General features: G+C 43.4%; 1 protein-coding gene across 6 annotated transcripts in view; it reads left to right on the forward strand.

Annotated features, from left to right (window-relative positions):
* Positions 1 to 27,405, forward strand: part of asic2 (acid-sensing (proton-gated) ion channel 2) — a 349,310-nt gene that overhangs the window by 241,940 nt on the left and 79,965 nt on the right. The window contains exon 1 of one of the 6 annotated variants that reach the window (XM_037088406.1): positions 187 to 2,442. The exons of the other annotated variants lie outside the window; for them this stretch is intronic. Within the exon in view, the coding sequence (XP_036944301.1) occupies positions 1,750 to 2,442 (693 nt within the window). The 5' untranslated portion in view covers positions 187 to 1,749. Of the gene's footprint in view, positions 1 to 186; positions 2,443 to 27,405 lie in introns of those variants that run through there. 6 annotated transcript variants of the gene reach the window in all.

Consider the following 27,405-nt stretch of genomic DNA (forward strand, 5'->3'; position numbering starts at 1 on the left):
TGTTCCCCCGCTGCTACACGCAAAACCCCTCACATTCATGTAAACAGCAGCCTTTAATTGCGCTGTAGTTGTGCAGCTCGGCAGCTCGGCAGCAGCAGCAGACAAACAGAGGGGGGCGAAGGACAGCACGAGTTAGCACAGAGAGAGACGAGCGCTCTCATCAGTGACGGGCTCACTGGCTGCATGGACAGAGCTGTGGCGCAGGAGGAGGAGAAGAGGTGCAACGGGAGGACAAGCTGCCTGTAAACCGGAGCAAAACAGAGGAGCAAATCGAGACCGAGAGAGTGGGAGGGGGGAACGAACAGAGAGAGAGAGAGAGAGAGAGAGAGAGGGAGAGAGAGAGGGAGAGAAGTCATTTGGAGAAGGGAGAGGGAGCAAGCTGGATGGAGCTGACAAGGACACAGAGGGAGGAAAGCGCACAGAGAAGCCTTCCCTGACGGGGGAGAGAAGCACGGGAGTGCGTGCACAAAGTGGAAAAGAAGAGGAGCGGGAGGAGGACGAGACGGAGCCTGACAGGAGGTCGAGCTTACGGGGGCTTGACTGACACAAGAGCGAAGAGGAGGAGGAGCGTGAGGGCAAGTTGATGGATTTGATTTGGGGGGAGTATTTTTAGAAGGAGGAGCAGAGACATGAGAGGAATATTGAGATAAGAGGTGCCGTCTTTAAGTGGAGGAGAAAAAAACAGGGTAGAAGAAGAAGAGAGAATAACAGGAGCAAGAGAAAAGCGGGAGAGATGTTGAGATCAGAGTGTGACAGAACAGATTATCTCTGGTCTGGTTTCCTGCAGGAAACCGCCGTGAGTGTATGTCCATGTGTGCGCATGAGTGCCTCCTTCTCCATGTGAAAGTGTGTTATGGCATGTTTCTCACTGTGGCTGTGGGGCTGTGAAGCAGGTCCGTTACAAGACGAAGCTACCCCGTGGTTACCCGCAGGACCTTAATAACACTGGTTGAAGCCGAGTGGGGGGACAGAGACGAGAAGCACACCAGTGACATCATGAGGAAGTCGAGCAGTCAAAAGTGAGACCGCAAAGTGGGACAGAAAACAAATGAGCACAGGAGACTTTGCAAATTGAATTAAAGCTTGTACTTAATACTGACAAGAAACTGATTGCTGCCTCTGGCTGCCGAATGCCTCTGCAAGGCAGTAAAGCCAAAAAAGACACATACGTAACTCAGAAGAAGGGAAACCACAGTGCTGGAACAAGGCAAGCTCTACTCTAACAGACTGCAACACACCAACCAATTCCCTCGGCTGTCGACTCATTATTTTAATTACCTTCCCTTCGTTCATTTGTTTTTTTGTCCTCCCTGCTTAGCCCTTGGTATTTTGTATTCCATCCTCCTCTCTCCCTCTCTCCTCCCCTCCCTCTTCCTCTTGCGTTTGCTCTCTCTGTCTCATCCTCTCTTGTTCACTGTCACAGTAACTGCGGTCGATGCTGGAATCACTCATGTAGAAGCCACCTTGCTTGGAGCACATTTGCCTAACTGATTTTTTTTCCCTTCCCCTGCTGAGTTTGATGATTGGAGCACGCTCAGATTGAGGGACCAGGAGAGATGATCAACAAGTAGCCGCTGCTCAGTGTATCAGAGAGCAGAAGAAGACTTCGATACGCAAAGATTCCCTCGAGCGAACTTCTGCGTGTGCATAGAGAATATTTACCTTTCAGACCGCATGGGTGATTAGTATTCGCCAGGCCAAACACGTATCCAGGTGTGGATTACAGTAGTGGATTTATCCTGGAGCTACATGTGGGCCCCAGCCCCTGAGGCCTGGCTGGGAAATGAAGCGTTTCCCGCGGCTGTAGGTGCGCTGTGGGCAGCTATGGCCCTGGAGGGGCGCTGTCTCAGACGGGGATCCCCGGCCATGATCATAAAAGGTCGTCAGCGACGTCCTCCAAAGCAAACTCTGGCTCGGGTAACTTCCACTCTGCTGTCAAGGACACGCCTGCATGGCCTGAGGCATGTTTGCGTCCCTGGTGGTTCTGTGGGCCGCAGGGCCTTCTGGCTACTGGCCTTCTGCACCTCCCTAGGGCTGCTTTTATCCTGGTCCTCCAACCGACTACTCCACTGGCTTTCCTTCCCCACATACACACGGGTCCACACAGAGTGGGCTAAAGAACTGGCCTTCCCCACAGTCACTATCTGCAACAACAACCCTATCCGCCTCTACAAGCTCACCAAGAGCGACCTGTACTTTGCCGGCCACTGGCTGGGCCTGCTGCTGGCTAACCGGACAGTGAGGCCCATGGTTCTGGACTTGCTGCAGGAGGACCGTCAGGCCTGGTTCAAGAAGCTGTCAGACTTTAGGCTCTTTCTGCCGCCCAGAAACTTTGAAGGAACCAACCTGGAGTTTATGGATAGACTGAGCCACCAGCTGGATGAAATGCTCCTCTCGTGCAAATACAGAGGGGAGCCATGCGGCGCTCACAACTTCTCTTCTGTAAGTCCGAGCTCTTCTGTTGTGTTTATTTTAAGCCTTAGCATGAGAAACACTCCAGTATCTCCTCTTGTACGTCCATCCCCTCACAGGTTGTCTTTAGAGTCCATTGCAAATGCATTGCATCATGGTGACATAGAACTGTCTCATTTCATGATCCTCTCATGTCTAAGTCTATGAATAGTATACAAGCTGTCATAATTTCCTTTTACAGCTAGCAGTGAATGCTTTATTAGTCGTCACACATCAGGATTACAGTTACTGCATGTGGCAGTTATGAATTCATCGCTACAGTTCTTGTTAATTAAAGATAACAATTGTATCAAGCTTTTGCAGAGTAAAAAATGGTCGCCATGGCCTTAAAATAACTTAAATGAAATGGGTTATACACGAGCATGTAGCCAGACATAGCCACAAACCATCCATATCTGAAAGTTCTGTTTACAGCGCGGTGCAGCCCCCCCAGAGGAGTTTACTGCCTCTGCGTCTGATCATTCTTATATCTGTCTTCTTTTCTGCGTGGGCGGTTGCAGGTTTGGGGATTTGCGTGCCCACTCTTCCTTGTGTGCTCCCCCTGAATCGCCTGAACCATGGCAGATGTTTTCTCTGCGGAAATGCAGACGCTCAAACTGTCTTAGAAGATTTTCTTTTTTCGTGATTTCATTTGTGTTCTTTTTGCTCCCTGCCACTGTGGCCTCAGTGTGAGTGACTGACGGAGGGGGGATGAGAAATGGCAGATAAATACCTGTGTGGAAAGGTTGCTGCTTTTTTTATTGTGTGACCTGCTTTGGATTCCGTTGCCTTCTCTTTTTACACTTATGATTTATAATATATGTTTATCAAACCCTACTTTGTCAACAATTACCATTTACTATATTTGTAGTTAGCTGTTGTCTACTGTCAGTGGCTGTCTTGAAATGACTTAGAATTGCTGACCCATGCATCCCAGAGACAATACAGTGTATGCATACAGTAGAAAGAGTGTCGAAGGCATCAGTATTTGATGACCTGAAGGTGAGATGCAACAATCTTTCTCCAAAAAGTTGCATTTTGTTGCTTTAAAGATGAACTCCATGGATGCAAGTCAGTTTAAAGGTGTTGGGGACTACTGCTATAAGAAAGTCATAGCAAGCCTTTCTGTGGTCCCAGAGGGAGCAGTGCCAGTCTGATAAAGCACTTCAGTTGATGTCTCTTGAGTTTGGGTTTGTAGCGGGAAAGAAAAAAGCTTATCAGACCTCTGTAGCCAGCTGTTCTTCTCTGCTTGAGGCTAGCGGCTAAAGGCTCTATATTGGGTCTAACGTGGATACAGCCTCAGAGGCAGAGCCCCATTCATGCCTGTTAAAGCTGTTCAGTGGCGAAGGAAGCATCACATTACACAGTGAAAGAAAGTCTTTTTGGACCTAAGTGCATCATGTGATGTTGCAATTGCACAGTCCACAGCAAAAGTTGGCTTTGGCTCTTTTTCCGGAAGCTTGAGCTACTTGAGCCGCTACTAGCATAGCACACCAAATAAACAGTTTGTTTGGATGTGCGGTCAATAGATTAAGTTTGTCTAAATTCAATTCTTTAATAAACGGTATCTGACTAGCAGGGTTTTCATATTCAGATGTAAATGTAAAATATCTGACCCTGAATTGTGTCCGCACCTTTATAATGGAAAAGATGGTAGCAATAGAAACAGCCAAGCCAGCTGTTGCCTGTGTTATCTGATACCTGTTAGCCCACTCTAGTGTTTACTTCGTGGTGCTGAAGTGCAAAAAACAGAACATTCGTCTCCTGTTGCTCCTGATGTTGAGAGCACACAATGATATGATAACTAACTGAAGGCAGCATGATTACAATGCTGACAACCACGATACTCAGCCAAGCGAGGAAGCACTGAATTCCCTTCACCAAAATGGAATAAGTTAAATCACATGCTGTGTTTTTAATTGTTTTTTATGTGTGTTTTTTTTTACAGGCACATGGTCAGCAGTTGTTGTGCTAACACGTTTTGATCAGACTGGAAGATTTTTATTTGTCCTTCCACCTCTGGCGGGTGGTGCTGCTCTTTATGTCCATTTTGTTCAGTCTCTTTGACCCCTGTCAGAAACAGGTCGAGGTGAGTCAGCCCACTGCCATGCAAATGAAGCACAAATCTGAACTATGCCCTCAGAATTGTGTTTGATGTTTAATGCGGCGCTGAAAAAGGTTGCTTAGGTTTGTTGATGTGCCTCTTCTGTTACCTCAGTCCTCAGCAGTCAGGTTTTTTCTTTTTTTTTAATGTCAAGGTATTGCACTCAAGGTTGTGGATTCACTATCTCAGGTGCTATTACTATTGTGCAGAAGCATCTTGCTCAAGCTGAAGGATTTTCTGGTAAGAATGGATCAAGCTGTTGATGATGGAGGGAAAATTGTCCCTTGAGAGCAGCTACTGTGCAAACCTGAAACCAGTCGGTGCAATCACTCTGAAATATCGGTAAATCTGAAGGGGGGTGAGACCATGAAGGGCAGGCTTGCTGCAGTAGCCCTGCTACAAACACAATAACACTGTACGGTCTACTTAATGTTGATCCCAAGCCTACTGAGACCAGCGTGGAGTTTTAAATGTGTTTCTGAAGCCGTACGTTATAGATATTTTGTGTGTTGCGTTGACAGCATGTTGGGTATTGTCAGCTCTCTGCAGATGCCCCAGTCCTGCCTGCTTCCTCCTCTGGATCTACCTCATAGGGGGGCCTCATGCCGTTAACGGGCCCTCAGTGGTTTTGTTAATCTCATTAGCCTGCTGCTGCAAGTCAGCAAAGACTCCCCGAGGCCTGTTCATTATCACTGCATTTAGAGCACTGTCACTCCAAGACCAAACAGGATGCAACAACCAGATTAACACAGGATCGGGATCGCATGCATCGGCTTGTAATTAGATAAAGACAGTCCTTGTATTGTGTGTGAACAATTTCATAGACCTTGAGAAAAAGGGAGAAATCCAGTGTTGATAGAGGTTCGGGTTTACCGGCTCCAGAGTACAGAGGATGCTTTGAACTGCCGAGCAGCGGGTGGCTTGAGGGGAAGGAGGAGAAAGGTACACCCAGAGGTTGGGAATGAGAGATGGTATAGAGAAAAGGCATCTGGTTGGGAATACAAATGTGTCCCATAATTCTGGCCAGCCTCTTGCAGCAGCAGGATTTGATGTGCTGAATCTACTGTATCCCGGTGAATGGGAACCATTGGAAGGCGGGACAAATCAATAAATCTATTAGCTCCGTGCTGTAGTTTATGGTGGTCTCTTCTGCTCCCTCATCTCCAGCACTGATATACTCTCAGCCGCACCGCAGATAGTCGCAACTTCACAGCAGGGGATAACAGAGCCGGAGTCAACTGTTCAAACCATCCCCGATAAAACGAAAGTGATACTGTATCAAACAACCGCTAGCGAAGGCTATCTCCACATTTCCCAAACTCCATCGAGGAATAGATAACTGCGCCTGCACTTACAAATTAAACATCACTCGGAGGTGGAGAGCTGCACCTAATCACATTCCAGGCAGGGTTAGAAAAAAGGTGAATCTGTTTGCTTGGCCACTGTAATCTGTCTATCATAACTGCAGAGCCACAGCAATGCTGCTGAAGTGTTTGCTCATATGTATTTTTGAATTGTGAATTATAGGGGGGACAATAATGTGTGTCATATTCAGTGATATTAATGTTTGGGCTTTTTATATGAAAGCTGCTGTAATATTTTATTAGCTTCTTAATGGATCAAATGTGGAAGGGGTCACTGTGAGTGATGAGCCCACAGAGAATTACAGCCCGACTCGGCAGTTTTGCACAGCTGGACGAAGCGCTTTAGCATCATTCAACTCACTGTTTTACTTTGATGGTTGCAACAAAGTGTAAATGTTTGGCATTTCAACCATTTTGTTTTGTTTTTTATTACTTAATTTTATTTTGAAATCCATGTTAATTCCCTGACAGAACAAAGAGACATCCGGTCACTGGGGGGAAGAAAAGGTACCTTCACAGGCGACCATCTTGTTCCAGGACCAAAGTCTCTCAGCCTCATCTCCAGAGAGGGAGAGGTTAAGGTGAAAAGATAGATAAGTAAACACATTGTAGCATTTAGCGGCTGAAGACAGGGGTGATAAAGAGGAATGAATATTGGATTCGGATTGATCAGGAGTCCAGGAAACAGGACTTCAAATGAAAACCAAGCATATGTAACTTGGCGTCATGGTCAAATCAACTTAAAATTCGATAACGTGTTTACAGCTTGTTCCTGCTGCCTGCAAGTGATCACAGAATCACTTCATGCAGGTTTAACTATATTTTTCTCTGTGTATAGTTGTTTTTTTTTAGTAGTTTGACATTTAAGTGAAAAGGTTTAATAAATGCAAAGTAAACTCAGGTTGCTCACAGGAAAATGGTGCAGATTAAGAAACAAATCCCTTTTCTCTACGGTTGAATCCACAGTTTTCTGTGTTATTGATTGGGAAGCAATAGCTTAAGTTTGGCTTCTTTTCCAGTTTTTACTTGTATTTTTTTCTCCTCCCCCCCCCCCCCCTTTTTTTTTTTACTATCCCCTTTGTTTTTTGTATTCTATTCTGCTTCTGCCTTTTATTGATACTGAGGGTTAACATGAGCATATAGTGGATGCTGGCTTTGGCTGTTCTTGTCTCACATTTTACCACTCAAGGGTTGGTGGTCTGGTTCATGGAATCCCTGCGTGGTAAGGGGTTGGCTTCACAGCAAAACTGTACAAAGGTTAATTGATTGAAAACTGTGTACTCTGCTGGATGTGTTTATGGAATATGTTTCAGAGCTGAAAATGGAAGAGGCATGTGCTTCATAGATTTTTCCTTGCATCGTTCAGTCAGCAGACTTACACATCTTATTGACTTATTTTCAGCTCCACCTTCTATTTTCATTCTTCAGCTGCCCGTCCCCCCCCCTGCCGTTGTGAATGATATGAATGGATTAAAGAGACTAACAGGGCCTTATTTGCAGAAGTACCTCTGGCAAAGCCTGGTCAATCCCCTGCTTCTAATTGAGTTTTAAGCCCACCCAAGTAATAATACAGGTCTCCTCTACTCTTGTTTGTCATTGACCTTTTCTGTAGGATTTGGTAAAGCAAAACCATAAGCAACTGATCCGTCTTTAAATAAACAAGAGTGGGAATCAGCTCCAACTACAGCAATCTCATTAACACAGGTGGCCCCCACACTTAGCATGCTCTGGAACCCCCCAATCCAATTTCCCTCTACAGAGCATACGGCTCGAGCGATTTCATGAGGTCCGACTGCTATAAACATAACAGCGCTGTGTCTTGACATGAATGGCGACGGCGCAGTCCGTTGTTCGTTGATGCAGCGAGCATCCAGTAGCTGTTTGACAGCGAGCCATAGGCCACGCTGAACAGTCACCCGATGTCTCCCGGTGTAATGCAAGCCTTGAATGCAGATGAAAAGATTATACACAGTTAGTATTCATAAGGTCACGTCAATGCATAAACCACAGGACTTGTAAAAGGTTAGTGTTTGAAATAGAAAGCTAATGGATGCTGTTCTCTCCCATGAATATCATTAGCTGTAGCTATAGCCAATCGCCGCTGCACCTTATGACAGATATGCATAAGGTAGAGCAGATAAGGTCCCACATGCTGTCTTTAGGTGCTGTACTGGAAAGGAAAGGCATTTGTGTTTTGTGTTTGAGAAACGTGTATGTATGGCATGTTTGACCTTATGTATCACCATTCGCTGTTTTCCCTCACGACTCATCCCCTTGACATACACACAAACACATCCTGTACTTAAGATATGCATACAACTGCGCCCACGATACAAATCTATATTTACTCTTTGGTCCTTTGGGCAACACACTCCCACCGACAGAATTGCCTCTTCGGCTCTCTGCGTGCGTGTTGGTGCGAGGGGGCAAGTATGTAAACGTAACGGGCAGAGTACGAGTCACAACCTTCAAAATAATACAGCACAACAAACAAGACAACAACAAAACATTCTCAGAAATTACCCAAGAGTTGCATCAGCAACTATCTGACACAAAGTCAACTAAAACTAAAATTTATCAACCTTACCAAGGAAAGATTTATTGCCGAGCTGCTGTAATCGATCGCTTTACATTGCGGAGGTGTACCTGTTAAACTGCAGAGTATTCTAAACTAAACTTTTCACCGCCCACGCTGCAAAACCTCTTCAAACTTCAATTAAGTTGTTAGATTAGTGGAATTTTAGTAAATTAGATTTTCAGCTTCAACTCAGTGTCAAATTATCGCATGGATGAGTTTGAACTTGAGATGATTGATTACATTTCCAACTTAGCTCATGAAGACAAAGCGCCCCTCCAGTGTGTTTTGATATTTTTATATTGCGTGTTTTTCTTAATCATTCCTTGACAATGTTGATCACAGTGTGTACCTCATATTTCTTTAAGCAATAATGACTACATTATTTTGTGCTCAGACTCATCAAATGTAAGCTGTCGCTAAAGTGGAGCGATTGCATATGACTCTAGTGGAATCTGTGAGTAATACGTCGTCCTTCAGACTTGGCGCACTGAGGAGAGAGTTTTAGAAGCCATAAAAAAAAGCCCTGTCAGTGTCTCCCCAAGTGCGAGGCATGGCTTATAGGCATAATGTAGCTCTTTTTTAAAGGTGCAGTATGTAAAATTTAAGGCCATGTTTTCCTTGATTTACAATCACTTGAATATAAGAATCATTGAGTTTTCCTTAGCCAAGAATGAGCATTTTATACCTGCAGAGGGAGTGGATCCTTTTCTATCGCAGTAGCCCTGAGCAGACACACAAAATATGTAAAAATAAGTATGTTGATGGTTGAAGTCTGCAAGCCAATGATGTGAGTGATCAGAGCAAAGGGAAGTTTAGCAGTGAAGTTGTCCAGTGCAGTAATTGTACAGTTATAGGTTACAGTTTGACTGCGAATAAACTCTGCAGCTCCTCAGTACCAAAGGAGAACTATCGCTATTAATGCTAGAGATGTTGATCTTGATAAAACAGCAATCTGGTTGCTATGGTAACGTATTACGTCCATCTATTAGCAACACCCTTATTCTCTGTTTGAGAAGGAACGTTGGGAAGAAAAAACAACTGATGTTGGACTTGCAATGGTTTTGAAAGATTGACACTGGGTTAGCACGATTCCCAAAATGCATTGTTTTTGGGTTCATGGCGTGTTCACAGCACATGGAGATGGATGAATCTGATATGACATGATCACAGCAAAAGATTGAGTTGCTTTGCTCTCTCTCTGATCAAAATGAAAGCAAACCATGATGAAGATGGAGTAGATGTTCCATCAAGCAGCCACGCTTTACTCCCTGCATATGAGATCAGCCTGCATGTGCAAAAAAAAAAAGAAAATGCAAATCAAGCCTGACTGCATTGGTGTATCTCTTCTTTTTTGTGATTTGTTGACTCTGAGTTTTAGGTTAGCAGGACTAAAATTTTAAGGCGGCAGCTCACTCATATCTTTTATCTTGAAAAGTATTTTCAGTGTAGTTATTACATGTCATCTTTCTTCACATAAACAACCCGTTAGTGCTTGAAAGCAGAGAGATGGGGAACAGGACCGGCTGTGTCCACGGGACTTTGGTGGTGCAGTCACCAGCAGACGCTAATATGGGCTTCCCAGCATGTGATACTGGCCCTGTCTGGCTCTCCTCATGGGTGTCCCTTATCATGTGACAGGGCAGCAGTCATCCCACAGCCATGAGCACACAAACACTCGTAAGATAAAGTCAGCGTGAAGAAGATGGTGCAGCTGGTTTCTGCAACACATGATCTCTTACACATACTTCACAGTTATAGAATCTGCAGTCTTGTACAAAAGGTTAATTGCAACTGCACTGAGAAGCACATACACAGGGTTTCATTTGATGAAAGTTACATTTTGGAGCATGTTGGAGACAAGCCAAGAGCATCCTTCTAATTCATTACATCCCACGCACTTTCTAGACTTTTCCTCTCACCGTGAATCTGTCAGGGTGTTGTAGTCCCCTGCGGTTATAACAGCTCACATGCCAGATGACTGTGTGCTTTTGACCTTCCCAGCACCACTTCCTTCTACATATCAGGCATTATGTGGTGTGGTTGTGCGTGGGCTGAAGTCCTCAGAGACTTGCCGAGCACTGAGGATGCTCGGGTCAACCTGCAGCTCGACATCAGAAGGCAAACGCTGCAGATTCTGTCATGTTATAGGTATTAACCCTCCTTATCACGCTTGCTTCCCTCATATGCATTACCGGCATCTGATTTGATCAAAGACGTGTGGATCATAAAGGTGCTGGTGTCAGCCACCTTAGCTATGTGCAGCAAAGTAGAACAGCCATTTCATCATATTGTTCTTCGCTCATATCAGATTTTGCATGCAATGCTCCGACTATTTCAACCGGGAAAATGTGCCAGCTGGCAGAAAGTTTCTGTTGCTATCTGTCAAAAACAGATAGCGCTTCTTTTACGCACCACCAGTTTTTCTTTTCCAACTCCAAATCCAGAGGAAGTCTCAAGGTGAGAGAAACAGGATTACAGCCATTACCTACTACCCCTCTTCAATTACTACTGCCTCTGTGCCTTTCAGCAAGCGCCTATTCCCAACCTCTTTTTAAGGAGCCGTGCACCTGCCTGCAACTGTTGCTGCAGGTCACAGTCCTCTGAGCAAACCTGTTTAAAGTATGGTTTAAAGTGAAGGTCCGCAGCAGAGGCAAACGTGAGCCGACTTCAAACGGCACGTAGATGTTGGTTTTCGCCTCGAATCTCACAAGTCTTTGAAGCAGGAATCAGCAGAGCGATGCAAGCACGCTCTCCCGAGAGTCTGTTTTAAGGTTGTGCATCTTTAAGGGAACCTCTTGCGGCTGATGCTGCTTTAGCAAGCACATACCATCGTACTGCACACCTTGTACTCTGTATATACATTTCCCTCATAGATCTTCTGACACAAAGACCACCGGGGCATACCAGCTGAACCTTCCCGACCTCCTGGTGAGCTGGCTATGTTGGACTGGATGCAGTTGATGTCTGACTTAATCCATATTTTATAACTTTCCCTCATGTCAGTGGCTCAGTAGTTTGATTCTCACCTCGCCATTTGGATCCATCAGCTGCAGAAGCTGGAGAAATGAAGCACAACACAGTGTGTGTGTTGCCAAGTAAAGATAGCGCAAAGTGTGTATTTAATCATCTTACACACCAAAAGATTAGAAGCCGCTTAAATGAGTCAGAATACCTTTTTTTCCCACTTTATCATCTGGGGATTTCTGCACACCTTTTAATATTTTATCGCTCGCTGTGAGACTGAGAGGAGTCCATCTTGTTCTTTGGGGAAGGCAGGGGCGGAGAAGGAGTTGGAGGTGGTTTTGGAAGGACGGGAGGGGGAAAAAAAAAAAGGTAAACAACCTGGAAAAAGGATGTGGACGCCGAGAGGCACGGAACACAGCGGCTTTGCCAGATTTAACGTCGACAGTGTCAAAGAAAGCAACTACTGACGGAGCCTCGCGATCTCAGAGCAATGTAACACACTGGATTCCTCTGCATTGTTTGTGCCTCTCCTTCAGACGTGAATGCCTTTATGAATAATGGAAACACAGGAAGCAATTCGCGGCAATTCAACCCATCTACTTGACAGCACACTTTAATTCAGCTTTACCTCCCTGTCCCGTATGCTGTTGTATATATAAATACATAAACGTGTGAATAATTTCCATTGTTTAGCTCTGCAGTGGGCGGCAGAGGGGACATTCAGTCGAGTTCTCCGAGATGAAAACAGACTTAATTATTGTACCCCTTGTCCAACTTTGAGAGATAATTTCAAGTACATGTATATTTTATTTTTTTCATGGTTCTGTTTGTTCTTCGCCTGACTGAAGGATATTACTGCATGTGCTGGTATTATCTTGGCTTAGTCAGTCTGTGGATATTGATGCTGCAGTCAGTATCTGGATATGCAGAACAGCAGAGAGAGATAAAACAATGCCTAATACTAAGATACAGAGAAAATGAAAATTAGAGTGAACATTATTTTCAAAGCAGGAGCAGAGGAAGCCAGGAAATGAGGAGCGCCTTTATCTCAGTCAACGGCAACTGCAGCTTTTGGACCATGAATTCTTTTTCTTTTCTTGCCTTTATCTCCTTTTGGCTACGATGTTAAAACGGGGAGCGACAGGCATTCAAACGATCCGACAAATCCGCAATTTGTATCCTGTCGTCTGTACCAAAAGGTGCATCAGAACCCAGTCCTGTCAAGATTATTGCATGGAATAAGGTTAAGCGATTATTGAATTGTGTCCTATATTTGAGACGAGAAAAGAACTACTTTCTCTCTCTCTTTGGCTCTGAGTCCATCTGCTCCTGAAACCGCTGAACGCTGTAGCTTTTAGCAAACTAACAGCAAATAATAGTGCTTTTCTCGTGGACTATTTTCAGAGGCAGATTAACACACATTCGGTGCTCCAGTGAATATTTCTGGCATCAGGACAGTGTATGTGGGATTGACTCAAAATAAAGTACAGTGTATGTTTTTGTTTTTTCTTTTTTGGACAACAGTGGGAGTCCATGTCAAAAGAGGAATAAGCCAAATGGGGCTTTGGAAACAAAGGCAATATAAATAATTGGTTTGGTTGGTTTTTGGGCTTCAGGAAATTGCTGCTTATCCTTTATCCCATAAGTAAGGTTATTCAGCTTTGTAGTGGACTTTGTTTACACGCTGAGCATTCGCACAAGACGCCTCTGAAAGTCACATCAGGCACTTCTATCATGGCTAAAAATGTGAAATTAGATCCAGGTATGTTTAAGTTACAGATAAAGTTAAAGTTAAAGTATAGACATTTCAAAATATTACTTTTGTAACATTTAAAGTCATCTTCTGAAAATGTCTTATTATAGGTATCTTATATTCAAAAGTGATTTTCTGGCAATCATTGTACATGAGTACCCAAAATACAAGTGAAAGCAAATCTGCTGCTCCTCAGCACTTAAGAAGAACTATCACTATTAATGCTAGTGATGTTGATCTTGATAAAACAGCAATCTGGTTGCTATGGTCATTTATTATGTCCATCTATTAGCAACACCACTATTCTCTGTTTGAGGGGGAACGTAAGGAAGAAAAACTGCTTTTGCACTTTCATTCCTGTGGTTCGTCTTAGAAGTTGATTCATGAAGTGGAAACAGCCTTAATAAGAAGCCAGCTGACCTTGCGTGAGATCGCCAGGAAGCTGAAGTTTCTGGTTAGTGCCATTTCCAGTATAGGGACATCTGAACATCACAGTCTTCAACTGGTGTTGTCTGTTTAAAATGAACAAATGTAGGAGGATCTGTGGTTTGTTTAGCAGATGTAACAGAATGCATATTCATTGGCTTAGTGTGGACACAGAGCATCCAACATTGTTTCACATCAGACGTTTGCACGCAGGTCTTTATTTGGTTTGGCCTCGATCTTCCCACTACTCTGAGCGAGGGAGGAAGAAGAGGAAGAAAAAACAGAGCCCCTGTGCTCCCAGCAGCAGGATCAGCACCTTGGAGAGCGCCTCTCCTCTCGGCGCTGCCCTTCGCCTCTTCAGTCCTGTTCTTGTACACATACAAAGTCAGTTTGAGGGTGATGCTGGGTTCTGGTGGCTGATGAGCACATAGTTTTGTGGGTCTGGCAGCATGGATTGGCTCTCATAATTGGATGGTTGTTTACAGGTATGAAAAAACAGCCTTGCCTTCACATCAATACTTGCCAATGTTCGGAGCTCATATTCTGCATTTGTCTGATTATCAGAACTAGTTTTTTGTCTGATTTCCTTTAAAATAAATACATATTAATGCAGCATGTAATCTGCAAAGTGACTGGTAACTAAAGTTTTCAAAAACTACAGTATTTGTACTCCAAAATGTAGTGCAGTGGAAACATAAAGTAGCAGAAAAATGTATCTCAAAGTCATACTTACAATTTACACTCATTGAGTAAATGGACTAAGTTTGCATTCCATCGTTGATTATGTATCCGCGACTGTGTACATAAAATATTTATGCATATACATTTCCATCCGTCTATGAATCAGCATTATATCCACTGACTGTTCAAAGCTGAAATTTCCAGTTGCAGCAGCCCGTGTAAGTTAATTGCTGCTCCTTCTGCACAGCAATTAGAAAACTTTTTTTTCATTCCTTCCTCACAAATAAGCGTGTTCCAGAAACGCAGACGGAAAGACTCAGAGAAAGCCCACGTTAAGCATTGCAGTACTGTAAATGTGCCACCACAGCAGCCTCCTCGCTAAATGAGACCCAGGACTCTCTTTCACAAAACTGCTGTTTTCTTTGTATTGTCTGGGCAAAGCTTTCGAATCAAACGGGTGAGTCGGGAGTTGCAAAGTTCTGGCAAAGCACATCAGCAAGATGAGTCGAGACGCGAAGAGGGGGAGAGCGACGGCGCTCAGTGGCATGTTGACCCTCAGGAGCTCATCAGCTTTGTAGCCCACGTCCTCTGGCATCGTGGGCACAGGTGGCACCGGCTCATTACTCAAAGCCCCACGGTCTATCTTTCACGGGCAAAGGGAAATATAGACTTCTAGCGAGCACGTCCCCTGCTGCTCTGCTGTATTCGCGTGGGTCATGACATGAGTGGGAGGCTGCTACAAAGAGGCAGCCAGGAAAATTGATACAATCTCAGCTATGTAAAAGGAAAAAAACAAGCACATTTCACAGGTTATTGATGGCGAAATCTGCACCTCCTCTCATTAAACAATGAAAGTAACACAGAATCGAACCCACATTGTTCAACCCACCCATCCACAAACGTCTCGGATGAAGATTTATGCAGACCTTAAAATATAGAAGAGTGCAGCGTGTAAGGAAAAAAAACAAACAAGCAGGTAACAGTTGCAGCTGTATGCACCGAAATAAGGCTCGCTAGACTGGCAGAGATTGGTGTCAGACTTGGCGAGATGAAAGTGTTCTCACTCCCTGTCGCGCTTTTCCAGACACGTACACATGATACAGTGTGGCACGCCGGTAGTTATTAATACATTCACACTGAAGGCTAAACGCATTATAAAACCGGAGCCCATATAGTGTGCAAATGTATGCACATAATGTCGAATCTGGAGGGGCGTCGGAACGTGTAAAAGACTCACAGGTAGTGAGCGGGAGGGTGTTGCTGACATTCATGACAACTTCTCCGTGTTTTCAGACTGTCATCATTCTCCTCCCGTAACGCTATATGTTCCATATGTCAGCAGCACTCATGGCAATGTACGCTTCTCATAAGCTCCATCCTCTGCCTGAGCCGCAAATGCACCTTTCATGTCATTACTGTCCTCAACAGATGGCTTTCAGGCCTTCTTCTTCTTCTTCTTTTTTTTTTCTTTGAACAGCATTAAACTTTCATCAGAAATAGAACCAAAGCATGGAATGGCTTCTGAATTATGTGGTAACTGGTAACACAGGACCAGATATTAACTTGTAAAACAAGGCTGGTGAACAAATTCACTTCAGTATAAGAAGGCCATTTTTGTTTTGAGCGAGTTTAGAAAACATACTGTACAAGCAGACGTCACTGAAAAAGATCCAAACAGTAAGGCATATGGTTAATGCTTTATGAGTGAGATAGTTTATGTCTCTGAATCATTAGAGGCTTTAATGACATCCCTAACTAAACATCGATCAAAATGAAACACACACAGGTACAACAGCCTGTGCCTGTTGTTTGTTTTTTGTTTCAGCCCACATACTGGCAATATCTTGACACGGCATCACAGGTTGTTGTCCAGCAACACCTCAGGATCCTTCCTGGTGCTGACGTGGGTCAAAGTCCAAGATAAATCAAACAGCATCCATTTTTTTCTCCAGCCAACTACAAAGTCTGTAGGATTGGCTGCATTTCTTTTCCAGCAATGGTGAATTCAAACTATGTTCAACCAATCGTAGCGAACAAACACTCTTGACATCAAACACAAGAAAGGTTGGGGTTTGGGTAAGGGGGGATTTTTTCAAGGGTTTGACCTCACAAACATTTGTTCTCTGTGATTGGATGAGTTACGTAACTTGAGTTGGCCATCCTGGGAAACAAAGAGTGGCTTAAAGTCAAGTCATGTCAGTTTTATTAAGCCAAAGATCAGATCACTTTAAAAGGTATAATTTGAAGCATATGGCCAGAATTTGAAGGCAGCTCCAAAAACATAGGGTAGCAGATTATCACTAGATTAACCCACAACTGCCCTCCTTGGTAGCTCTCTTTAAGGTCTGTTGTTGGTCTCAACCAACTAAACAAAGGCAACATGCGGCTCTTTATCTGCTGAACGCTCCACTGTGCTCGCCAGCTAGTTCCCAACTGTGTCAGTATGCTGTGTGGTGCTGAGCGGGTAGCGTACGATGCATTTTTAAAGCTTTTTTTCTGAAAATAGCTGCCTGCTGTGGATGAAAACTTTGCTATCCATAAAAAAGTGGGGAGCTGCTGATTCAGGTAATGATTCCTTGTAGGCCATGGGCAGTGGGGTGAAAACAGCACGTAGAGCCAGAATATTTTCACCTATTACTTACTGTGAAGGGAGGATTTATTTCAGTGAAACCAGAGGTGATGTGGAAAGACAAACCAACACTGTAGTGGTGAGTTTCATTTAGTTTATGTAGAGATTAAATATGTTTTTATTTTTTTTTATCAGTTTATGAGGTATTTAAGCCTATTTTAGTTGGGTCAAAAAAGAATAAACTTGAATTCAGGCATTGTGGAGTTGAATTTTGTATTTTTTTTTCGTAAAATGGTTGTAAAAATGTCTCCTTTCTTGCCATTTTGTGAGTTCATTTTGAAAAATTAGTGCTAACTGCTTTTGCGTCTCCCAGCTGAACCTCACAGTGCTATTAAGAGAGAGGACACGTATACACTGCATCCTGTGTGCCATACAGGTAATGGATTAAAGATCTGTTGATTACGTACTGAAATGAGCACAAATTGTCACGAACGGTCGCCTGCTGTGTCTAAAGCCTCATTCCACAGCGGGGCCCGTTTTCAAACCTAGCTGGAGTGATTAGTAATCACTGGCATGCTTCGGTTCGTGTAGCATGAGGACTTCCAATCCTTCATCCTGGTCACCTCTTCACTTCCCCCGAGGCACTGTGATTTGCAGATAGAATGGGGGTCCTGACAGCAGGTCTCGCTGTCTGAAGGACAGGTGCTTCGGGCCCCGAGGGGACTGACTTGGACAGAGGAGAGAGAGGAGGACACGCTGGAGGCCCCCTCACTGATGATGGCAGCTTTTAAAGCGTTTTAACCAAACACACTAGGAGAAAGAAAGGGGAGAGTGAACAGCCAAGAGCAGAAGTCCTGAGAGGAGCCCTGCACAGAGGACGCAGGACTGGCCAACGCCTCTTCGGGCTCAACGCAGCCGCATCAAAAGTTTTTCTGTAATCGCTGGTGACACGAGGAAAGATTCCTCTTCTCAAAGTCAAGCACGCAAAATGAAAATCCCCCAGCTGCCATTTTACCAGCGCCAGTGGGCAACATGAAACCCTCACTGGATTCATGTTTTGTCCACTCCACTCTGCTGAACTCTGTGATGTTGCCAGTGGAAAAACACAGTGTGCTGGTGAGTAATGCACCTGCCTGTGGTGGTTCAGGTTGTTCCTGTGTGAGTGCTCTCCCCCTGAGAACGGCCATTTTCTCCCCCCAGCTCAATCCCTCAAAATATTCAGCAGCACGCCACCCGCCTGCCAGTCGCAAGAAGTGATTGTGGTTATCGGGTCCTGAGCGTCTTGGGCTTGGACTTAAATCACCGGGGGAGCGGGTTGGGGCTGAGGGTGTTAATGATAAGACATCGGGGTGCAAAAATGGTGCATTTTATTCCAGATCACACCTTCGCTCACATCTCTCCTCCTCCTCCTTTTGAAATAAATTGTCCCGGTCAAAGGTTTAAAAGGGTCGTCTGCATAAATTCTACTCAGAGCTAATAAAAGGCAATGATTACACATTGGCGTGATTTCACAGCTCCTTTCGCAGATGGCAGCTCACGCAGCCCTGACATCCCATCATTTGCTGAGGTCGTGATTGCATTTTACACTGATTATATTTGTGCAGCGAGCGCTGATGCCGCCTGACTATGTTAACAAAAGATGATTTAACGAAAGACTACGCATATCATGTTTTAATAATGCTATCTGAGCTAAAATCCTGTCTTTCTGAAAAGTTCAGATCTCTGTCTTGTCTCAAATCTTTTTTGTGGATAAAAGCAGAATATTTGATCAAAATATGCAACTTGTCTCATTCATAGTTTGAAGTTTTTCCACTTTAATAATTAAGGAAAATTATATTACCGTACTTGCCAAACCTCCTGTTTTTCTCCTGTTTTTCATTGCCCTGTCCTTGTTTCCTCTTGATCTTATTTCTCCTTATTTATGACTTTTCACACTTTGTCCCCTTTTTAGTTACCACAGCCAGTTTCTGGTGCAGTTCAGTGTGTAGTCTACTCATCAATGTAGACGTCCTGGAGAGAAGAATTCATGTTTCTCATCTAAGCTTTTAAAGGGAAGGGGATATAAAATCTAACATGTCAATTTTTTTCTGTCTCGGGGGTCACACCGTCCTCAGAGCGGCTGACAAACACGTGGCAGTGGCGTACACAGACTCTATAAAGTGCTGTTTTTTCTGTTTTTGTTTTTTTCATTCTCTAGATATCACCAGGCTGCAGGCTACACAGTTCAGTTATGAAATCCTGCCTATTATTGAGGTCTCAGAGGTTTGGTCAGGTCTGGATTTTACTCGCTCTTTTTCGTCTCAAGAGATAGATTTGCTGAGCAAGATTTTACTTGGGCGCACACTTTCATTTATTCAAAATTTGACTTTCTTCCAACGTGTAAAAAGAAAATGCTAATTATGAACACATTTCTTTTTCCAGCTCAACTCCCGTGTCCACATGTGTGCCGAGCTCACTGTTATGTGTGTTCATCAGCTGCAAACAAATTGAATTCTGATTAAATTTGCGTTTCACCGTGCCTGCAGTGACACCGGCCCTATTAAGTTATTTTCTGCCTGATAATTAGTGGAGAATGAATGGCACTTACATCCAGTAGGTAATGAAGCAGATGAAAAATATCTCAAATGAACGTACAATTAAAGGGGATGTCAGGAAGCTGTTACCCCTGCCCCCCCCCCACTCCTTAATGACGCGATCAAAGCAGGCCCTCTAATTGAAGGTGTCATCTGTTATCTGTCATATTTCTCTAAAAGCCGCTACCTTCGTGGAAAGAGCTGCCTTATTTGCCATATTGCCAGTCGTGTAGCGGCATGTATTCTGGCTCCTATTTAGGCTGACTACTTTTGCACCTTTGCCCCTTGTCTGATATGTTTCTTGTATGCCACCTTTGTCCCGTTCCCTCTGTCTGTCAGCTCGAGTTAGTATCACAAGCTGAGTGTTTCTGAGACGCGAATGTGTGATGGTGCTATTTTGTCAGCCATGTCCAAACATAGCAGTATCCCCGCGGCCTTCCTATCATTTTCGCGGAGCTGCTGGGCAGGGCATCTCTTCGACCTCCCAGCAGGCCAGCGGAGCTGTAATATGGGGCAGTACTGGTATGCTAAGCCGCCATCCTCACCCGCGTCCCGCATGGACTGATCAAAGAGGAAACCGTCAAAGCTCTCTCCCTCCCATCGAGGCTGAGCCGGTCCAACTCGTGTGGGTGTGGGAAGGAGGGCGATACAGAGAGATATGTGCGTGTGTGTGGGTGGATGGCCACATGCATTGATGTGTTTTCACATTTTTGTACAATGCGCTGTGTCTTCTAAGCAGCCCACTATCTTTAAGAAACGCGTCCGTACTTGGATGATTCTGAAACCTCAGCGCCAGTGGAGGACGAGGTTTGTGCAGCGAGCTGGAGAGCGTGGGCGTTGAGGTCGGTGGGCGTGAAGTGCGTCTGGCCTCCATGCAGTGAGATCAGAGTTCACCTCCCAACACAGACCTGCAATTAGAGCTTGCCTCTTTATTAACCACAGCCACACTCTCACCCTAACCTTAATGGAACAGCTTATCATTTTGGGAAAACTGCTTAATTGCTTTCTGGAAGAGGGAGAGGTGAGAATTTTAGGTTTGTTTATTTGAATTTGCATGTTCAGAGATTAATATTAACATATTAAAACTGGAGTCAGAGAGCATGAAGGATGAATAGAAAAAAACTAAAGAAACTTGTTTAAAAAAAGTACAAAACCTGATTACATAAATATTAGTTTGTAACATTGTATTATATTTATTTATTTATCACACTTGTAACCCTAAGAAAAATCTCCCTAAACCATTCCTTTGAACTCCAAAAGCTGATGACACAATTCTAAATGTATATTGGTTTTAACCCCCAATAATTGTATTACATCCAGTACTATTTTTTTGTGTAAGCTTTTTGTACAGTAAACTTGCAAACACCTCTTAGAACATATGCTGTCTTTTATTTTGTATTCTGTTGTATTATTCGCAATATTTTAGAATAAAAGTCAAGACAAATTCTAAAACATGGGTCTCTGAAACAAATGATCAGATCTCCGTTACCCTCAGCAGAAGTAGCACACTTAATGTCTCATGTGTCTATGTCTAATCTGTCTGACGTTTCAATTATTGCATCTCAGCCTTTGGTTTGGTCTGTCGGGTCTTCCACCAGCCCAAAGCATTGGTATCTATCTAACAAGTTGGTAAGTAAGTCCCTATTATTAGCACTGCACAGTAATGTGCTGAACATTAGCAAATACTGAGCAGAGCTGTTCAACAGTCTGTTGTCTGTATCATCTTTGTATCATTTTTAATTGGGTGTGTGTCAGATGATCGCATTCTGTTTGATTAAAGCTTTGCGAGTTGTCAAAACCTTTTTGGAATCAGGGTTGTGCCGAGGAAAAAAGAGATTTTGACTTTACCAATTCAGCTAGCAGCGCTTTTGGATTCAGCCCTTAGGCAAAACTTGACAATGTTTGCCCCTCTAAGGATCCAAGTCTTTTTCTTCGTATTTTATCTATCCAGCAGTTGTTGGTTCTGGCTTTTAATGAGTCTCAAAGTCTCACTGGGTTGCAATTGGTCCATTTGACCGTTCACTGGGCTTCATTGTCGACAAATTAATCCGCAGAATTTGACTTTTATCTCTCTATATCTTCTCCTGGCATCATCAGTTGACCTCATCTTGAACTGCGTAATAGTTCAGCACACAGAAGAAAATCTGGGGGAATCAGATTATTCTTGTGAATTGAACACAATGCTGCTTCTCTATTTTCTTTTTTAAACTCTGTTAAACATTTCACCATCTTCCGGAAGTCACCAGACAAAGAGAATTTTGATCTGAATGGCTATGTTTTTTTTTTTTCCTTATTCATTTAGTCATCCTTAATACATTTGGCAGATGTCAGTGGTTGACAAGGTGTTCTCTTCTTTTATACTTACACTGGTTGAGCCGTGCATAAATGCCTGAGGACCTAGCCCATTTATTAGGTATGCTTTGTGATGTGGCTGAGAGAGTGCTGTGGTAAATAATTCAGCTTGGCTTGAATCAGACTTTATGAGAAATGGAAAAGGGAAACTTTTCCAAATGTCAAAGAATACAGTACTGCACACACACTGTGTGTCATCTAATGAGATCGCGCAGCACAATTATAATTTTTTTAGTTTAGTGTTGGTCGAAATCGTGCTAAAGAAAAAGAACAAAAGATAGTCAGACGAAGTTATTGTGACCGCAGCTGTTACACAACCTTAAAGTAGAGGTAATTTTATATTGAAACCCGAGAGCTTAATGTTTGTGTAATTTAACCAACCCTTGAAGGCTGAGTTTGGAAGTTGTCTTTGTGTACCGGAGCTCATATTTGCGAATCCTTGAGGTCAGACAGATGTGTAAAGGGCCATTCCTCTCCATAAAACAGTTGCCATTTTTAGCAGCATTTAAAATCCAGAATGATTTACAACCCCCCAATGGCACAGTTATGTTAAGTGAGCAAGTTAACGTTAAATAACATGAGTGAAATGACTGAACATATTTGTTTTGATTTAAAGAATGATCTTTTCCTGAACCTAACCAAGTAGTTTTGATGCATAACCCTAACTAAACTGCAACTGTTTGACAATGTTAATGCAAGCAAAGTACCAATTTGTAGATATTTGAGTCTAACTCCAAACTTGTATCCTGATATATTAACTGTTTGTCAGGAATCTTTATTTTTAAGATCAAACCAGACTAGTTAAACATGTATTATTACCTACTTTCAACCTGCTGTATTGGATTTGAGTTGTTGTATTGACAAAAACTGGTGTCTGTTAAACTATATTTAGGGTGGTGGTGTGCCTTTTTAGTGAGTTGTTTTAAGACCTCAGAATGTCCTCATATTGTATATTTGCTCTTCTTATCATCTTTAAATCCCCCCAAAATCACCTTTGTTCTTTTCAGTATCCAACACCTGCGTTGATGATCTGTTTTCTTCAACCTGTGAGCACAAAACTATGGTTAATTTCTTCACAGTTTACCTTCCTCTCTCCTCCCTTGCCTCGTATTACACCGTCTGTCGACCGGTCTGCCGCTAGCTTGTTGCCTCTGTGTTCTCTGTGGAGTGGTCACATTTTAATGACAGTGTGAGTCACAAAAAATACGCGAGGAGGTTGCTTTTATGCAACTGTGCATTAATCAGTGTTGTTAAAAGATTGAGTCCTTTTGAAAAAATAACACTATGGTTATTGTACAATTAATTCACCACCTCAATGAGCGTGTGCACATGTGCTGTGTATGTGTATGCGGCCGGCAATCACACACCAGCTAGTAGATGCAGCAGTGGGGGCATGTACAAATTCACTCCCATCTGATATCCATAATTAAACATTTGATCAAATATCCTCTCCAACTCCCTCTGGCAACAGACATGTATTGAATAACTATAAGGGAATGAGATGGTGCATCACTGATTTCACTCTTTACTCACATTAGATGACATATCTATATAATAGATGTCTGTTTCTGGGCTTGCAGCGTTCACTCTCAGTGGTTACATGCACAGGAAGGTGCTCATTTTTGGAGTGCTATTTATTTATTTTTTTATTTTACAGCCATTAGTGTGGACAAGTCAGGAAATCCATCTCCATAGCTCTCATCGAAGGCCTGCCTTCTTGTCTCGCTGCCCTCATTAACAAGACACATGGAAGTCACGCCGGCTCTGTGGCGTGTGTTGAGATGTTCATCACGGCAAACAACCCCGCTCTCCGCGTTGATTACCACTCTAACTTATGTCCACTGTTGCAGATGCGGAGCTTTAACTCATTTGTTCGACAGACCCGTGCTCCCTCTCAGAGACAAAGACGCACTAAGAAGCTGAACGTCTCCTGCAGATAACTTGTTTTATTCAGGCTGGGAAGTAGTCATCATGTTTTTTTTTTTCCCTTTATGATCCATTTCAACCAGCAGAGACGTCATCGTCAGCCACTTGCCATTCCTCAAAACACACTTCCAATTAGCCAAACGTTGAGATTGGCTTGAGTACAACAGGGACCATTAATCTTGTTTAAAAGCTTGTAAATAAGATGCATAAATCCCGCCAGAGATGAAATAAATCCTTTACCTTACAGCACAGCATGTGTGTATTAGCAGTACACTACCTGGCGTCCATATGAGGCATCCTGATAATATGCGCAGTGTATCACTCACTTTGGAACAAAAACAGAACTCCTGAGGGTCCTCGAATAAACATGCAGACTGATTTTTTTTATCCCCCATAATATCATATCTTATTTACAATGAGCTCACAAGCTGCTTCAAGGTTGAGTCAATTGTCATTGTTATGCATGAGGCGCTGTGTCCGATGTGATCCTGTCTTTAGGATTTATCAGAGGGTCCTGTGGTTATTTGCAGCTCGCATCATGTCTGACTTTGCAAGTTAATAAACATCAGTATGAGAGCCGGGTCGGAACGCATCGGAGCGTTACACATTTTCATACCGCGCAGGCTTTTTTTTTTTTTTTTTTGCAGATTTTTCCATAAACATACTCTGCAGGTCTGTAACCATCACAATTCCTCATCACACGTCATGACTTGCATTGATGTGCTGCGATGATCGAACTGTCTGGGCCGTGCGGGGCCTTCCTAACAAAGTGCATCGATTAGATGAAACAAGCAACATTCATTTGCTGAGGAAATATTCATTAACTTTTGTTGAGTACAGGCAAACCTGCTGAGACCTCCCGAAGGTCTGTTCACAATTAAATGAAACTCAGTCTCCTAAACACGATAATAAAGGCAAATTACATACAAGACGTAAAACATAAAACCCACTGTGTTCCTTTCTTCAATTCTGTTATCACACATCATAAGCAACTGGGGTGCTAATCACACCATCTGTCAGACATTTGACAGATTAGATCATAATGATGTTACATAGACTCCCAGCGACAAGCTGCACTGTTTGATTTATTCCTCCTAACAGAAGTTAAGTGGCTTTAGAAGTTTTCCTCTTTATCTCGGCGGCTCAAAAAACTTCTTCTCATACATTAGAAGTTTATTTTCTGAACTTCAGAGCATTTTTTTTTTTTTTTATCACTTTCATGCCACTGTTTTTTTACTCAGCTGCTTCAAATCGGGTGCAGGGTTTCTACTTTGGCTGTCAGTCTTGTTTATTATTTCCGGATTTTCCCGGATTATCTGGGAAACCCCCAAGACCTTCACACAGCAGTAATTTTACGGCACTATAAAGTCATTCAACGCGAATGCCTTTTTTCTTTTTTTGATCATCTGTTTGCCGTGTGATTAAGCTGCAGCTCCAGCTGAGAGGGTAAAGTGTTTGTAAAATGACTCTTTTTTCCACTTTGGCCTTTTCTATCCTGTCGGGTCACCCAGTCTTGACCTGCAGAACACTGACCTTTGTCTCCATTACAATTGGGCGTGTAGTGCCAACCAAGTGAGCCATCACGTTACATTTTTCAGCCCTTTGAAAAATCCTAAAAGCATGTTGCAATTGCCCTCCCTTGTTTTCTGTGATTGCATTTTTTAAAATCATCCAGTAAAAGAAAAAAAAAAAAAACAGCTTATAAGAAGCGTGGTGCTGCTCGTAGCATTGCAAATGCTACGAGCAGACGCTTCAAGGTCATAGTGCTCTTGTCCTAATGGATTAATAATTGACCAATCTCTAGATCACTGGTGATAACAGCTGATAAAAGCTGCCTTTGCAAAAGTGCAATGAAAGGTCAGGAAGCCGATGAAAACAAGGTAGCAGAGCAGAGAAAAAGCACAAGTGTGAAAACATGAAAAATGGGCTGCACGGTGAACTCGAGGGAGGAGAGGGAATCAGAGTATGTGGGAGGACTCTGCGGATGCAGCTTTCGTCGGCTGCATATCTGAGTCTGGTACCCGCTGCTGCTGGTCGAAATCAAAAATTGCCTGAGTGTGTTTTAGTTCACGGCCGCCAGCAAAGTCCATTCCACAATCCTTCCAAATGTGATTTCCCTTGCGGTTGATAGTCTTTGCAGTTCCTGCTCCGACTCCTGAATCTATCAGTTCCATCACTAACATGCCAACAATTCATCTCAGCTACTTGGATGCATTTGCACATCATTTATCTCTATGCTCGATCATGTTCCAGGATTCAGAGCTTTAGCAACAACTACAGAAGCCAATTAGCGTATAAAAAGAGGCTGTTTTCAGTCACAGATAAGCCTCAGCTGTCAGTAACATCCACCGGGGGGATGGAGCTCTGGTGCCGGAGCCAAACGAGCCACGGTGTGTGACGGCGGCAGCCTGGCCGGACAGACAGTCCTCGTCTCGGGAGGCTTCAGACTGGAACGTCTGGCTGCTTCTCAGGCCACAGGCCAGAGCTCACCGACACCCTTGTGACTCAGATTTCTCCACTCAACTTGCCAGTTTCACAACAAAACCACCTCCTGCTGTTGTTTTTGGCACTAACACACAAACACACACACACACACACACACACACACACACACACACACACACACACACACACACACACACACACACACACACACACACACAAAGACAAAGACAGATAAGTTCTGGCTCAGGCTGACCTGCAACAAAAGTGGTTGATATGAAGATCATGGAGAGGAAAAAAAAAGATAGAGATGTGGATGCATGTGGACTAACAGTACCTCATGTCAGCGGCTGTGATGTTGATTTGAGTGTAAAACCATGTCGGCTGCCAGGAGAAGACCTTTGCTCTCAGCCAGGCTGTAACTGTTTACTGAGAGCATGCGGCTCACTGCCACAGCTGCAAACACACACACACACACACACACACACACACACACACACACACACACACACACGGCATAAAAATTTAATTATGGGATGGAAATAAGACCCCCCAGTAAGTAAGAAGCAGTTGCTGATGATTTTATTGCTCATTCTGCTGTATTGGTGATTTATCAGTATTTGATGCAACGGCTCAGAAAAGCTGCGCGCGCAGGTTTTTACAGGAGATCCATCCAGCACCTGGCTCTTAAAGCAGGTGGAGAGGCACTTTGTTTATGTGACACTAAAATTAGAAGGATTTTCCTCTGCATGGCTCGTGTTAACCTATTGAGTTTTATGGTCACATGTTTTTTTCACAAATGCTCCCTGCACTCTCCTGATACCCGATGTCGATAAATACAGTCTTATCTATTTGTACTTGTCCGACACTGTCACTGAGGATTTCCCTTCATTGTTACAAAATATTTTTGACACATTATACATATACTTACAATACTTAATCCGCCCCAGTACCTCCCAGCAGAGTACCTCACCACTGTTTCCACAAAAAATTAACAGACGTATTGATTTTTGTAAAAAGGAAAGTGCAACAGCTGTAAAATCATTATATTTACTTCCACAAAAAAGTAGAATCCAAATGACAGCTGGACTTTGAATTGCATTTCTTAAATGTATGATATAATGCCAAGAAGCCAAGTCATTCTGGATCCTCAGTGAGAGCTATTTCCATTCAGTTGTATAATGCCATAAAGGAGATGACAGAATCATGACTCACGAGGCCG

This window comes from Acanthopagrus latus, chromosome 23 (assembly GCF_904848185.1).
Source record: "Acanthopagrus latus isolate v.2019 chromosome 23, fAcaLat1.1, whole genome shotgun sequence".
In the NCBI taxonomy this organism is placed as follows: Eukaryota; Metazoa; Chordata; class Actinopteri; order Spariformes; family Sparidae; genus Acanthopagrus; species Acanthopagrus latus.